The following is a 16,312-nucleotide window of genomic DNA, read 5'->3' as shown; positions in this document are numbered from 1 at the left end:
TGGGAATACCATTTCAGTGGTCCTTTTTCAGCATGTCTAGCGGTAAGAAATATGTGACTTCCCTGCAAATCTGGGACTCTTCTCTTCCCAAGTGATGCTCTAACACAGATGGAAGTGTCAATGAAGATCAATTTCATGATTTCGAGGAGTTTGAGACCAAAAGCAATAGAGGAGGTGGAGGAGGTGGAGGAGGAGGAGGAAGAGGAAGAGGAGGTGGAAGAAGAGGAGGAGGAAGAAGAGGAGGAGGAAGAAGAGGAGGAAGGAAGGAGGAAGAGGAAGGAAGGAGGAAGAGGAAGGAAGGAGGAAGAGGAAGGAAGGAGGAAGAGGAAGGAAGGAGGGAGGAGGAGGAAGGAGGGAGGAGGAGGAAGGAGGGAGGAGGAAGGAGTGAGGAGGAAGAAGGAGGGAGGAGGAAGAAGGAGGGAAGAGGAGGAAGGAGGGAGGGAGGAAGAAGGAGGGAGGAGGAGGAAGGAGGGAGGGAGGAGGAGGGAGGAGGAGGAAGGTGGAAGGAGGAGGAAGAAGAAGAAGAAGAAGAAGAAGAAGAAGAAGAATAAGAATAATAATAATACCTAATACTTAATAATAATAATATGTAATAATATGTTCCCTTGAGGCATGAAAACAGTTCACCCCATGACAGTGACAAGATAAGGGGAGATAACATCTGATAAGAGCTGACCTTTGATGAGCGTAAACAGGGTGGAGGGAGGGGGGCAGCTGTCCATCTGTCAAGAGCCAGGAGGAGGAGGAGGAGGAGAAGGAGAACAAGGAGGAGGAGGAGGAGGAGGAGAAGGAGAAGGAGAAGGAGAAGGAGAAGGAGGAGGAGGAGGAGGAGGAGGAGGAGGAGGAGAAGATGACGACGAACAAACATTTATCTGTCTGTCTATTTGTCTGTCTGCCAAACTCCCTGTCTATCCGTCTAGCTCTGTCTCAGAGAGAGCCACAAGACTGTGTCATCATCACGTTTACTCACATCTTCAAGCAGAGTATAGCACTTTGTCTGGATTTTTTGGGTTATCCTAGGTAATTTACACTATGTATAGTTGTATTTATGTGTACCTGTGAGACAGAGATAGACAGAGAGAGAGAAAGAGAGACAGATTGAAAGAGATAGAATGAGGGAGAAAGATAATTAGATAGAATGGAGGGGGAAGCAGCATCCGACCCCATTGTTTTGACAGGCGGTAGGGGGAGTGACTAATGAGACAATATGTCATTTTGACAGCTGCCGACTCCTGACTCAAAACAATTATAAGCCACACACTCGCACACAAGACAAGCTTGCTGAAGGGTGATAATAGCAGTTTTATGAAAGTATCTAGTGACTATATATGTGTATATATATTATAGAAACCAGAAGCAAGAAGGGAAGGCAGGAATGAAGGAAGGACTAGATGAAAGGAAGGAAAAAAGTAATGAAGGACAGATGAAGGAATGTAGGAAGAGAGGTGGAATGCCCTCCAGGTAGCCTCCAGGTAGGAAAGGAATGAAGGAAATTAGGAAGGAAGGAATGATGACACACGACCATTTACCTAGGATAACTACATAACACAACTGCCTGCTAATACTTTGAAGAAAACTGCTCAGACGAGGTATTTTGTCTTTGCACATAAAAAAAAATTCAACAAAAATGCACACACACTGATTTTATGTGTGAGAGTGTAAAACACCATTGTGTATGACACCATGTTTTATGTTTGACGAGTGTAAAACACCACTGTGTATGACACCATGTTTTATGTTTGAGGAGTGTAAAACACCACTGTGTATGACACCATGTTTTATGTGTGAGGAGTGTAAAACACCACTGTGTATGACACCATGTTTTATGTGTGAGAGTGTAAAACACCACTGTGTATGACACCATGTTTCACAGAGTTCCACAAGCTGCAGAACTTCTAGGAGTATGTTCAGTGACTGTATATTGGTATATATATTATAGAACAATAGTAATAAAAAATTTTTTGTATTGTTTGTTTTTGTAAACAAGTTTTGTAAACAATATATTGATAATTATGTTTGTGTGTTTATTGTGTTGTATACAACGAGTGTATATATGTACATTGCACCTTACTTTGGTCTCACAGGCCACATAAGTTATGTGAAAAAATAAAATAGTGAAAAAAACAAGAAACCTTCAAATACAAGTAAACTAAAGTTTACGGGGTGAGCGGCAGTCGCCGCTGTTGCCATACGCGGCTCATTTTCTGCAAACTTCATGCCTCTATATCTCGGTAAGTACTGATGGGAAAATTTTTTTTTTGGGACTAAAACAATCAGAAAAATAATCTTAACATTTTCATAAGAAAAAATAATTTTTTTTTTTTCGAATATTTTGCGACACCAGGAGACACTTCAGGATTGGGCCCTTCGACAGTCAAAGGGTTAATAAGGAATCGTTCAGGACCCTGTACACTGTGTACGTTAGGCCCATATTGGAGTATGCGGCACCAGTTTGGAACCCACACCTAGCCAAGCATGTAAAGAAACTAGAGAAAGTGCAAAGGTTTGCAACAAGACTAGTCCCAGAGCTAAGAGGTATGTCCTACGAGGAGAGGTTAAGGGAAATCAACCTGACGACACTGGAGGACAGGAGAGATAGGGGGGACATGATAACGACATACAAAATACTGAGAGGAATTGACAAGGTGGACAAAGACAGGATGTTCCAGAGATTGGACACAGTAACAAGGGGACACAGTTGGAAGCTGAAGACACAGATGAATCACAGGGATGTTAGGAAGTATTTCTTCAGCCACAGAGTAGTCAGTAAGTGGAATAGTTTGGGAAGCGATGTAGTGGAGGCAGGATCCATACATAGCTTTAAGCAGAGGTATGATAAAGCTCACGGCTCAGGGAGAGTGACCTAGTAGCGATCAGTGAAGAGGCGGGGCCAGGAGCTCGGACTCGACCCCCGCAACCTCAACTAGGTGAGTACAACTAGGTGAGTACACACACACACACACACACACACACACACACACACACACACACACACACACAGACATGCACACAGACACACACACACAAGGAAAAAGATCTTGGGGTGAGTATAACACCAGGCACATCTCCTGAAGCGCACATCAACCAAATAACTGCTGCAGCATATGGGCGCCTAGCAAACCTCAGAACAGCATTCCGACATCTTAATAAGGAATCGTTCAGGACCCTGTACACCGTGTACGTTAGGCCCATATTGGAGTATGCAGCACCAGTTTGGAACCAACACCTAGCCAAGCACGTAAAGAAACTGGAGAAAGTCCAAAGGTTTTGCAACAAGACTAGTCCCAGAGCTAAGAGGTATGTCCTACGAGGAGAGGTTAAGGGAAATCAACCTGACGACACTGGAGGACAGGAGAGATAGGGGGGACATGATAACGACATACAAAATACTGAGAGGAATTGACAAGGTGGACAAAGACAGGATGTTCCAGAGATTGGACACAGTAACAAGGGGACACAGTTGGAAGTTGAAGACACAGATGAATCACAGGGATGTTAGGAAGTATTTCTTCAGCCACAGAGTAGTCAGTAAGTGGAATAGTTTGTGAAGCGATGTAGTGGAGGCAGGATCCATACATAGTTTTAAGCAGAGGTATGATAAAGCTCACGGTTCAGGGAGAGTGACTTAGTAGCGATCAGTGAAGAGGCGGGGCCAGGAGCTCAGACTCGACCCCCGCAACCTCAACTAGGTGAGTACACACACACACACACACACACACACACACACACACACACACACACACACACACACACACACACACACACACATACACACATACACACACACACACACACACACACACACACACACACACACACACACACACACACACACACACACACACACACACACACACACACAAAAAAAAAAAAAAAAAAAAAAGGGGGGGGCATGGAGCTATGACTTGACCCCTGCAACCGTATATAGGTGAGTACATACATACATTCATACACACATATGTATATGTTTTGCTAAATAAGCCAAACTGGCAAGATAGGCATAAAAAGCAAGGGCCTTTTCTGCCAAATAAACATTGAAAATTTGTCTCTTGCCATAAATATTTATATAAAACTGTGTAATGCATATACATTTTGTAGATGGGTAAACAAGCAATGGGAACCCCATTCCACAACTGGAGAAGTCAAACTACTGGGAAAGTATATCGACTACAGTATCCACAGGTGCCCTTGGTCAGAAACTCACACTATGATGACATGAACATGGAAGATTTCTGTATGGGCTTCAATGCTGTTGTTGCCATAGTTTCATACACTGTATGTATGTTTTTATCTTTCTAAAAGATTTTACTTATTAAGTGAGTAGTGTTTACTTAATATATATCAAGAGTTGTTTATGTTTTGTAAATTCTTATAAAAATATAAGTCTTTTAATTGCCTTGAATTTAAACATGGGTCAAAGTTTTTAGTACAGGTCCGCCGTCACAAATCCGGCAATCAGTTATTCAATTCCTTCAGTTATTCAGCACTAATTTTGGCTAGCATAATTTCAAATTTCCAGGGTCGCCACACCAACCTGCTGGTACTGTGTGGTGGCGCTACTTGCTGCATAAGTCATTCCAATTTCTTTTTCTCCATTTATTGTTTTAACCTGCTTACTTTTAACCCTAGCCATGGTTCCATTGAATAAAAGAAATGCTTCTCATTATGTAAAGCACCTACACAGTACATTATCCATTAAAGATAAGGTGGCTTTGAAGCCACTGTCGGTTGTCATGAGCTCAGTCTCATGATGCAGGAGAATATGCTTTATTATTATGCTAATATCAACACTACAGCTTATTTGCCTATCACAGTTGATCTAATATGACATAAGAAACAATATAAATAACATAAAACATGTTAAATACTCCAGAATGAATAATATTTGGCATGACACCGAGCAGTTCAACAGAGTTACGAAGAGGATATGGTATACAAATACCATTCTCCTATCCCTGTCTTGGTGGCTTATATTAGAGAAAACGGAGTATAGCACAGGGCTAACTATGATATACACTCGTACTCCACCATAAACATGAAACAAAAAAGTTATTTTCTCTCTATAGATTATCACACATAGCAGCATATGTGTAGAGAACCTAGGATAACCCCAAAAAAGTCAATGTGGCTTATTTTTAGTACCTGGCTTGGATTAGCCATATATGATTTTTTGTAAATATTCGATTCCCAGCCAGGGTAGAAACAGTAGGCGTGTTTCTTTACACCTGTTGTCTATGTTTACCCATCAATAAATGGGTACCTGGGTGTTAACCGACTAGTGTGGGTGTTATCCTGGGACACTGACCTGATTTTCTTGAAATACTCGGCATAACAAGTGACTTTCTATACAGGAGTATGTCACTCGTATTGTAAATAGTGACCCTTGTATTGTAGATAGTCTTTTTAGTATGATAATAAGATGTTATCTTCATTATAGAATAATAAGAAAATATTATAACATTTATATTATAATAATAATAAGGTAAAAGGACCCCAATGGAAATAAGTCATTCTGTCTAACTTTTTTGGGTTATCCTGGGTTCTCTACACATATGCTGCTATGTATGATAATTCTATGTAACTGTATTTGTGTATACCTGAATAAACTTACTTACTGATGTCAGCTAGGCCTGTATACCTTGTACATATACGTGTAGTAAATAAAGATATTATTATTATTATTATTATTATTATTATTATTATTATTATTATTATATTATTATTAATTTCTCAGTTGTTTGTTGGGTTATCTTATTCAAACTTGGGCAATGTATGATGGAAAGATACTTCTTCACGTACACTAAAAATGAAAGAAATCAGACCATAAATAGTGGAGTTCACTTCTCAGCCATTAGCGGCTGCTTAGCGGTATATTTTTGTATGGTTGTTATGGTTATATTCTCATTTTTTTGGTCTCATTTGATAGAATGAAAGATATATTACAGAAATAGATATGACTTTGATTGCTTTCATGATGAAAAGTACCTTGAAATTGCGCTCACAGTAGCGAAAATGTTCTATTCTTTAGCGAAGCTCAAGAGTAAACAAATGACGTCACCGTCCAATACCTGTCCGCCTGCCAGTCCAAATTCCAGTACGGAGTCAAGAATGGATTGACATTATTTATACAATTAATACAATAATGCAGTAGTCTGCATAACAGTAAATCTTTTTTTTTTTTTTTTTGTGAATCAAAATTCCAAATAGTAAGCAAGAGTAATATAAAAGGGGCCTGTAGCCGTGATTAATGAACAGAGAAAATGTTATTTTAGTGCCAGGAATGTCTACATTGTTTATTCTGGATCCTATTTTGAAATTGGCATCTGTTGAAATTTGTGTGAAATCGGCCAAATTGCCAATTTCTGACCACTTGATTGGGTAGTTGAAATAAGTGAATGGGCGGTTTCTTGTACTCAGTTGACAGAGTAGAAGTAAATAAGTTTATTCAGGTACACACAAATACAGTTACATAGATTATCATACATAGCAGTGTATGTATAGAGAACCTAGGATAACCCAGAAAAGTCAGACAAAGTGACTTATTTCCAGTACCTGGCTTGGGCTTGCCATATATGATTTTTGGTAAATATTTTTTTTTTTTTCTCGGTTGTTTGTTGGGCTATCTCATTGAAACTTAGGCAATATATGATGGAAAGATGCTTCTTAACGTACAACAAAAATAAAAATGACGGACGATAAATAAGGGAGTTCACTTCTCAGCCATTAGCCGCGTCATTGCAGTATATTTTCGTGTAGTTTTTATGGTTGTATTCTCATTTTTTGGACTCATTTGATATAATGGAAGATATATTACAGAAATAGACATGATTTTGATTGCTTTCATGATGAAAAGTACCTTGAAATTGAGCTCAAAGTAGTGGAAATGTTCGATTTTTGCCGATGTTCAATGAACTGTGTAAGTCAAGTTGGTTAATTTTATTAAGTGTATCCTAACTTAACCACTCTGTAATTCGGCAAACTCAGTAATCCGGCACACTACAGGTCCCAATGATGCCGGATTTGTGATGGAGGACCTGTATATAGATATTGTACTTCAAATAGTTAAATGGTAATTTTGTAATGCTTAGCAAATTGGCCCACAATGCTTGGAGAAATGCAGAACCTTTGACCTTTTTCTTTCTTGATATTTCTGGGTACATGGTCTATATTTGGACATAAAAAATTATGAATTTAAAAAGCTGAGGGTTATGACCGAAGCTTTCAACTGATACAAGAAAAATATCTATCAAATCTAAATTCTTCCTTGTGCCTGTCAAGATCTTTACATGAACACCTCAACTTCTCACTCTCTGCTACATCTTTCACTTCTCCAGTGTAATGCTGAATAATCCTCACAGGTTTAGTGCTCTCCATGACTGTAATTAATAAAATTTATGGCTTGTTATGTGGTATTAAAATATATCTTTATTGTTTCTTATTTAGGGATATGATATGGAAGATGCAATGGTTCTGAATAAATGTTCAATGGAGCGTGGCCTTGGACACGGTCAGATATACAAGACAGAGTTTGTAGACTTGACCTTGCTTCAGGAAAGGCTCAAAGTAAATCCTAATGAGGTACTGTACTGCACTGTTTTATTGTATAACAATTTTTTTTTTTTTTCAACAAGTCAGCCGTCTCCCACCGAGGCAGGGTGACCCAAAAAAGAAAGAAAATCCCCAAAAAGAAAATACTTTCATCATCATTCAACACTTTCACCACACTCACACATTATCACTGTTTTTGCAGAGGTGCTCAGAATACAACAGTTTAGAAGCCTGGTGGCCTGGTGGTTAACGCTCTCGCTTCACACGATGAGGGCCTGGGTTCGATTCCCAGCCAGAGTAGAAACATTGGACGTGTTTCTTTCCACCTGTTGTCTATGTTCCCCATCGGTAAAATGGGTACCTGGGTGTTAGTCGACTGGTGTGGGTCGCATCCTGGGACACTGACCTAAGGAGGCCTGGTCACAGACCGGGCCGCGGGGGCGTTGACCCCCGGAACTCACTCCAGAAACTCCAGATATAAAGATATGCAACATATCCCTCCAAACTGCCAATATCCCAAACCCCTCCTTTAAAGTGCAGGCATTGTACTTCCCATTTCCAGGACTCAAGTCCGACTATATGAAAATAACCGGTTTCCCTGAATCCCTTCACTAAATATTACCCTGCTCACACTCCAACAGATCGTCAGGTCCCAAGTACCATTCGTCTCCATTCACTCCTATCTAACACGCTCACGCACGCTTGCTGGAAGTTCAAGCCCCTTGCCCACCAAACCTCCTTTACCCCCTCTCTCCAACCCTTTCGAGGACGACCCCTACCTCGCCTTCCTTCCCCTATAGATTTATATGCTTTCCATGTCATTCTACTTTGATCCATTCTCTCTAAATGACCAAACCACCTCAACAACCCCTCTTCTGCCCTCTGACTAATACTTTTATTAACTCCACACCTTTTCCTAATTTCCACACTCCGAATTTTCTGCATAATATTTACACCACACATTGCCCTTAGACAGGACATCTCCACTGCCTCCAACCGTCTCCTTGCTGCTGCATTTACCACCCAAGCTTCACACCCATATAAGAGTGTTGGTACTACTATACTTTCATACATTCCCTTCTTTGCCTCCATAGATAACGTTTTTTGACTCCACATATACCTCAATGCACCTCTCACCTTTTTTCCCTCATCAATTCTATGATTAACCTCATCCTTCATAAATCCATCCGCCGACACGTCAACTCCCAAGTATCTGAAAACATTTACTTCTTCCATACTCCTCCTCCCCAATTTGATATCCAATTTTTCTTTATCTAAATCATTTGATACCCTCATCACCTTACTCTTTTCTATGTTCACTTTCAACTTTCTACCTTTACACACATTCCCAAACTCATCCACTAACCTTTGCAATTTTTCTTTAGAATCTCCCATAAGCACAGTATCATCAGCAAAAAGTAACTGTGTTAATTCCCATTTTGAATTTGATTCCCCATAATTTAATCCCACCCCTCTCCAGAACACCCTAGCATTTACTTCTTTTACAACCCCATCTATAAATATATTAAACAACCATGGTGACATTACACATCCCTGTCTAAGACCTACTTTTAACGGGAAGTAGTCTCCCTCTCTTCTACACACCCTAACCTGAGCCTCACTATCCTCATAAAAACTCTTTACAGCATTTAGTAACTTACCACCTATTCCATATACTTGCAACATCTGCCACATTGCTCCCCTATCCATTCTATCATATGCCTTTTCTAAATCCATAAATGCAATAAAAACTTCCCTACCTTTATCTAAATACTGTTCACATATATGCTTCAATGTAAACACTTGATCTACACATCCCCTACCCACTCTAAAACCTCCTTGCTCATCCACAATCCTACATTATGTCTTACCTCTAATTCTTTCAATTATAACCCTACCGTGCACTTTTCCTGGTATACTCAATAAACTTATTCCTCTATAATTTTTACAATCTCTTTTTTCCCCTTTCCCTTTATATAAAGGGACTATACATGCTCTCCGCCAATCCCTAGGTACCTTCCCCTCTTTCATACATTTATTAAACAAAAGTACCAACCACTCCAACACTATATCCCCCCCTGCTTTTAACATTTCTGTCATGATCCTATCAGTTCCAGCTGCTTTACCCCCTTTCATTCTACGTAATGCCTCGCGTACCTCCCCCACACTTACATTCTGCTCTTCTTCACTCCTAAAAGATGGTATACCTCCCTGACCAGTGCATAAAATTACCGCCTCCCTTTCTTCCTCAACATTTAAAAGTTCCTCAAAATATTCTCGCCATCTACCTAATACCTCCCTCTCCCCATCTACTAACTCCCCTACTCTGTTTTTAACTGACAAATCCATACTTTCCCTAGGCTTTCTTAACTTGTTTAACTCACTTCAAAATATCAACAGGAATTGTTATTCAGGTGGTTTCGACATTTAGAGGTGAAGAAGCCAATTGGATGTATAAATTGTAATGGAGGAAAGGAGGAGTAGGGGTTGTCTTACAAAAGGCTCTAGGGAGGAGGGGGGTAAAGGAGGTGTTGTATGTGAGGGGTTTGGACATCCAACAGGCATGTGTGAATATGTTAGGAGTGAATGGAAGCAAGTAGTTTTTATGATTTGATGTGCTGTTGGAATGTGAACACGGTAACATTTATGAAGGGATTCAATGAAACCGGTTAGCCAGACATGAGCCCTAGAGTTGAAAAATACAGCACCTGTACTCTGAAGGAGGGTTGGATTTATTGCAGTCTGGATCGGCATCTGAACTGTAGTATTGGCACGCCTCTGGCAAGACAGTGATGGTGAAAGGGTTTTCTTCTTTTTTGGGTCACCTTCCTCAGTGGGAGATGGCTGGTGTGTTAGAAAAAATGATGAGATGATGATTTGTTAAAAAAAATAAACTGAGAGGAGAAGATACCATATGCAAAGCCTAAAGCTAAATTTTTATTGTTAGAACATTGATGTGGATTTGGGGTCTGGAATAAATCTCGAACAGTATTGGTACTCAGTCTCTCTGTTGAGGTATCAGGGCATTCCTGCATTGTTAGCTGTCTCCAGGTTGTATATATGGAGTATTAGACAAATGATGGTGTAGTTTGCCTTTTGTTTTCCTCAGTGCTATCCTTGATTAACTCATTCATACAGCTTGACAGTTACTAACACAGTTATTGATCTGGAGGAGATTTAACATTCATCATCCTGATCTGAAATATGGGTAGATATTTACATAATGGAGCTGATAGACAGTTACTGTATATCAAATTAATAATAAAAAGAAAATTTCAGGTTATTCATGTATTCAGAAGAAATCCAGACATACTTCAACAGAAATTGTTTTTAGACAGTAATGGACTTCCTTACCCAGGAACACAGCTCACTGATGGTGATCCATATTATTGGTAAGATATATGATCTTATTTTTGTCATGTCAGTGAGAGTGACTCCACAACAAATGATTGGGTTAGGTCTTTTAGCCCTTTAAATGCCCAAATGTTGATCTATGTTGTCACTGCTAGCACTCCAAATATTTTGGAAAAAAAAAATTATTTTATTTTTTAAACCAAAGAAGGTAATTTTCTGTGTGTAATAAGACCAAAAAAAAAATTTAGAGGCAGTACTTATCGAGATATAAGGTGGTGAAATTTTCACTGGATTCTCACCTGACAGCAATATGGAGTTGTGTCACTTGCAGAAATGTTGCCGATACACTTTATTTTCTCGTTTTTTTTTTTAATTTACATAATTTTAATGTTCTGATAATTACAATTTAAAGTAGTTTTTGTGAATTTTATAGCCAGTCTGTGTTCTGACACTAATATTAGGTATTGAATTAGTAATCAAATAGTCACAAACACGCACTGACAGGTGAACATGTTCACCTGTCTTGGTCACATACTATTGTCCAGAATTATATACAAAATTATTTATAGGTCCCAGCAATATCTTTAGAAGTGCCAGAGTATGAAACCCCCAAGTAAGGTGTCAGACGTGTCACTCTACACTGCTGACGATGCAGCCACCCAGTATTGCTGATCATGCACTGCTCCCAGTGAGCCTTGGCATGTTGTTTTATTTTTCTCACTGTTACACATAAACATATCTGTCTGTCTCTGTCTATCTGTCTCTGTCTGTCTAGCTCTTTCTGTTATCTCTGTCTGCTTATCTGTCTGTCTGTCATCTGCCTGTCTCTCACTCAGTTTGCCTGTGTCTCTCTCTCTCACAGTCTCCCTGTCTCTTTTTTTTCTCTCTCTCTCTGTCTCAGAGAGAGCCACTCATCAACCAACAGCTATTACACATATTGCAGAATTGTCACGTCTGAACAAGTGGAAATGCGTATTACTTGCCAGTCATGCTTATGCTTCATATCAAAAAGCATAGTATAGCACTTTATCTGGCTCTTTTGGGTTATCCTAGGTAATTTACACTATATATGATAACTGTACTTATGTGTACCTGTGCCTAAATAAACTTAGTCCTTGATTCTGGTTTATGAGCAGCTCTCTCTGGGACAAAGACAGGCAGACAGAGATAGAGGTAGAGACAGATAGGGAGAGCTAGCTAACCAGCCAAAGCCAACCAGCCAGCCAAGTAAGTAAGTAAGTAAGTTTATTCAGGTATACACAAATACAGTTACATAGAATTATCATACATAGCAGCATATGTGTAGAGAACCTAGGATAACCCAAAAAAGTCAGACAGAGTGACTTATTTCCATTGGGTCCTTTTACCTTATTATTATAATATAAAGGTTATAATATTTTCTTATTATTCTACAATGAAGATAACATCTTATTATCATACTAAAAAGACTATCTACTACACGAGGGTCATTAAGACTATCTACAATACGAGGGTCATTACTAGGAATAAGGTAAAATTTACACGTATGTTAGCTAAAAAATAGAAAATCATTCCCCTCCCTTTCTGTAGCTACATTCATCAGACACCTTTTGGCACTCTTCTTGAACTGGTTCATGCTATGACTGGCTTTGACATGTGCAGGTAGTCTGTTCCATTCCTTTATTGCTGTACAATAAAGGTGTTTGACGCCTGGCCAATGACTGTGGGTACTACGAAGTTGTGCTCTCTCCCCCTAGTACTATGATTGCTTTGGTTCCCAACCTTGACAAAATTGACAGCAAGATATTCTGGACACTGTTTGTGAGCAATTTTATAAACATGATTTAGCTTCAGTTGTTTTACTCTGTCTTCAACATTCAGCATATCTAACTGCTGTAATTCATCCTGGCCTACATGTTCTCTTTGTCCCAGCCCCAGGATGAATCTTACGATTTTGTTCTGGGCGATTTGCAGTCTATCTTTCAGTTTTTTTGTCAAGGCAGAGTACCATGAAGAGCAAGCGTAATCCATATGGCATTGTATAAGGGCTAGACATAGGGTCCTGCGAGCCTCAGTAGGTAGACACTGTACTTGTCTATACAGGAACTTCAGTCTGGCATTCGCTTTCTGTACTACACTGTTCCTTTCAATTCTCCTGACATACATGGGTCAAAGGGGATTCCCAGATATTTTACTGATGAAACCAAAGTGATGGGCTCCCCATTACACTGAACATTAAAATTATTTACCCTTCTCAGTTTATGTTTCGTGCCAAAGAGAATGGCTTCAGTTTTCCCTAGGTGTAATGATAGTTTGTTGTCTACTAACCATTTGCTGCAGGACTCCAGTTCCAGTGTTAAAACATTAGCAATATCTTGTGGGTCTTTACCTGTCACTAACAGAGCACTGTCATCTGCATACAGTAGGAGTTTGCACTTGACACTGATAGGCATATCATTGACATAACATAAGAATAATAAGGGACCCAGAATACTGCCTTGGGGAACTCCACATGTTATCGGCAGGGGTTCTGATTCCGTTTTGTTGATTTTGACTATTTGTCTCCTGTTGCTAAGGTAGGACTTAAACCAGTCTACAGAACCTATACCAATAGCTTGAAGTTTCTTACATAATATATTGTGGTTGACAGTATCGAAGGCCTTTTGCAGGTCTAAGGTTACCATACCTATGAGGTTCCCCTTTGACATTTCAGTTCTCAGGTAATTCATCAGATTAATAAGGGAGGTGTCGGTTGAGTAGGGTCTTCTAAAGCCCGATTGATAGCTATGGAGAATGCTGTTGTCATTAAGGTACTTAACTACTTGAGAATAAACCAAAGCTGGCTTGCCAAAGCCAGCCAGCCAGCCTAATACGTATTATACATGTTACGGAATTGTTACTGTTTACTCAGGGCATAGGTTACAGGACATTATGGCAGGATGACACTACCATTGGTATCAAAATTGAAAGGATGCAGCACAGATGTTGCACATGGGTTATTATCTAGGTTTTTGATATTTCCTTGACCACTTGTGGCCACATCCATCTCAAAGCCACTAAACTCAGGGTCAGCATCACTTTCCTTTTACAAAGAGTGTGTTAATATGGCATGGCATTAGTGAATCCCTAGGGTTTGCCATGCAGATTGCTCTAGCTGGCACTCAATTGAACTGGTGCTCCCACAAGGTACTAAGTGGTCCCAGACTTTTTTAATACTGCACACACTGAGTGTTAAGACCCATTCTATACTAGGCCTATTGTGCCAAGTTTGGAGGAAGGAAAAACAAAATGTCGATCTAAGTTTGGAGCGCTAGCAGTAAGGGCATATGTAAATTCTTTGGTCAGTTAAAGGGTTAAACCTCTCTTGGCTCCTACATTACAATGTATATATTTTGCCATTTTAGGAATCTGAGTTCATAAAATTAGTGTTACACTGTGTCTGTCAGAACTGATCACAGAAACATTACACAAGAAGTAATGATCCATGCTTATCTCTGAATTATATTATAAATTTTAGCATCACTGTATATGAGATTCCAGAGGCTGATTTTTGTACTTTATTTGATGATAACTTCATGTAGTGTGTACGATCTTCGCCAAAGAAGCTTTAATGTCACAATATACAAAGGTGAAGACTGTGTTGTGGATAAATACTCCATCATGGCTGCCACTCTCAATACTGGGGAGTGTCAACGAGTCAGCATAACATTAAGAATCAAGGTTGGTAATGCTGTTATTGTGTTCACTACTTGCTTACTCTTATCATTTAGTGTATTAGCATTCCCATTTTTTAATAATTAATGACAGTGATTTATTTCTTATAAACTGTTATTGTATTTACAGTTAAAATCTGGTTATGAACACAGACTTACTTTTCATTAAGTGATTTTAATTGCTGTTGTCATATTCATTAGAAAAACTTCGTTATTTTTGTGTACATGGGTCTATTGTACTACCGTCCTGCCAAGTGAGTGTAAAATGAAAGCCTGTAATTGTTTTACATGATGGTATGATTGTTGGCATCTTTTGTCTGTCTCATAAACATGAAAGATTTCAGGTATGTCTTGCTACTTCTACTTACACTTAGGTCACACTACACATACATGTACAAGCATATATATACACACCCCTCTGGGTTTTCTTCTATTTTCTTTCTAGTTCTTGTTAATAACAAAAAAGGCACAATACTGGAACGATACACAAATAACCCGCACATAGAAGAGAGGAGCTTACGACGACGTTTCGGTCCGACTTCGACCATTTACAAAGTCACACTAACGAGAAGTAGAGCAGGACGGGTATATATATACCTCCTAGGTAGTAGGTTGGTAGACAGCAACCGCCCAGGGAGGTACTACCGTCCTGCCAAGTGAGTGTAAAACGGAAGCCTGTACAGTGGACCCCCGGTATTCGATATTAATCCGTTCCTGAGAGCTCATCGAATACCGAAAATATCGAAAACTGAATCAATTTTCCTCATAAGAAATAATGGAAATCAAATTAATCCGTGCAAGACACCCAAAAGTATGAAAAAAAAAAATTTACTACATGAAATATTAAGTTTAATGCAAAAGAATAATTACAATAACAATAAAATAATTAACACTTACCTTTAACCCTTTGAGGGTTTCGGACGTACTAGTACGGCTTACGACCCAGGGTTTTTGACGTACTAGTACGCCTAAATTCTAGTGCCCTCAAATCTAGTGGGAGAAAGCTGGTAGGCCTCCATATGAAAGAATGGGTCTATGTGGTCAGTGTGCACGGTATAAAAAAAATCCTGCAGCACACAGTGCATAATGAGAAAAAAAAAACTTTGACCGTTTTTTTTGGAATAAAACAGCGACTTTGCACTGTATTTTCGTATGGTATTTATTGTTGTATTCTAGTTTTCTTAGTCTCATTTTATAGAATGGAAGGCATATCGTAGAAATTGAGATGATTTTGACTGGTTTTACAAGGAAAAGTACCTTGAAATTGAGCTCAAAGTAGCAGAAATGTTCGATTTTTACCAAACTTCAAAAGTAAACAAATCATGTCAAGCGTCCAATACACGTCAACTGGTGAGTCTAATATTCTTTTGCAAGTGCGCCAATATGATTCATACCATTTTTTACACTAATGCAGTAGTCTGCATAACAGTAAATCTTCTATTTTTTGTGAGAATAAAAATTCAGAGTGGAAAGCAAAAGAATGTAAGAGGGGCCTTGAGACGTGACTAATGAACAGAGGAAATGTCATTTTAGTGCCAGGAATGTGTTTCTTGTTTGTTCTGGACCGTATTCGGAAATTGGCATCTTTTGAAATTTGTGTGAAATTGGCAAAATTGCTAAATTCTGACCACTGTACTGGAAAGTTGAAATTGGTAAATGGGTGGTTTCTTGCACTCATTCAATAGAAAAAATGGAGTTCTAGCGAAATATTCATGTTT

General features: G+C 39.2%; 1 protein-coding gene across 2 annotated transcripts in view; it reads left to right on the top strand.

The window, feature by feature from the left end:
* Positions 1-16,312, top strand: part of Polr1B (RNA polymerase I subunit Rpl135) — a 91,261-nt gene that overhangs the window by 60,643 nt on the left and 14,306 nt on the right. For both annotated transcript variants that reach the window (XM_070092860.1, XM_053786719.2), the window contains 4 exons: positions 4,099-4,275; positions 7,444-7,578; positions 10,828-10,940; positions 14,463-14,601. In XM_070092860.1, coding sequence (XP_069948961.1) covers positions 4,099-4,275; positions 7,444-7,578; positions 10,828-10,940; positions 14,463-14,601 — 564 coding nt within the window. The remainder of the gene's footprint in view (positions 1-4,098; positions 4,276-7,443; positions 7,579-10,827; positions 10,941-14,462; positions 14,602-16,312) is intronic.

This window comes from Cherax quadricarinatus, chromosome 41 (assembly GCF_038502225.1).
Source record: "Cherax quadricarinatus isolate ZL_2023a chromosome 41, ASM3850222v1, whole genome shotgun sequence".
In the NCBI taxonomy this organism is placed as follows: Eukaryota; Metazoa; Arthropoda; class Malacostraca; order Decapoda; family Parastacidae; genus Cherax; species Cherax quadricarinatus.
The sequence above is the reverse complement of the archived record's forward strand: the minus strand, read 5'-3'. Positions and strand labels throughout refer to the sequence as shown.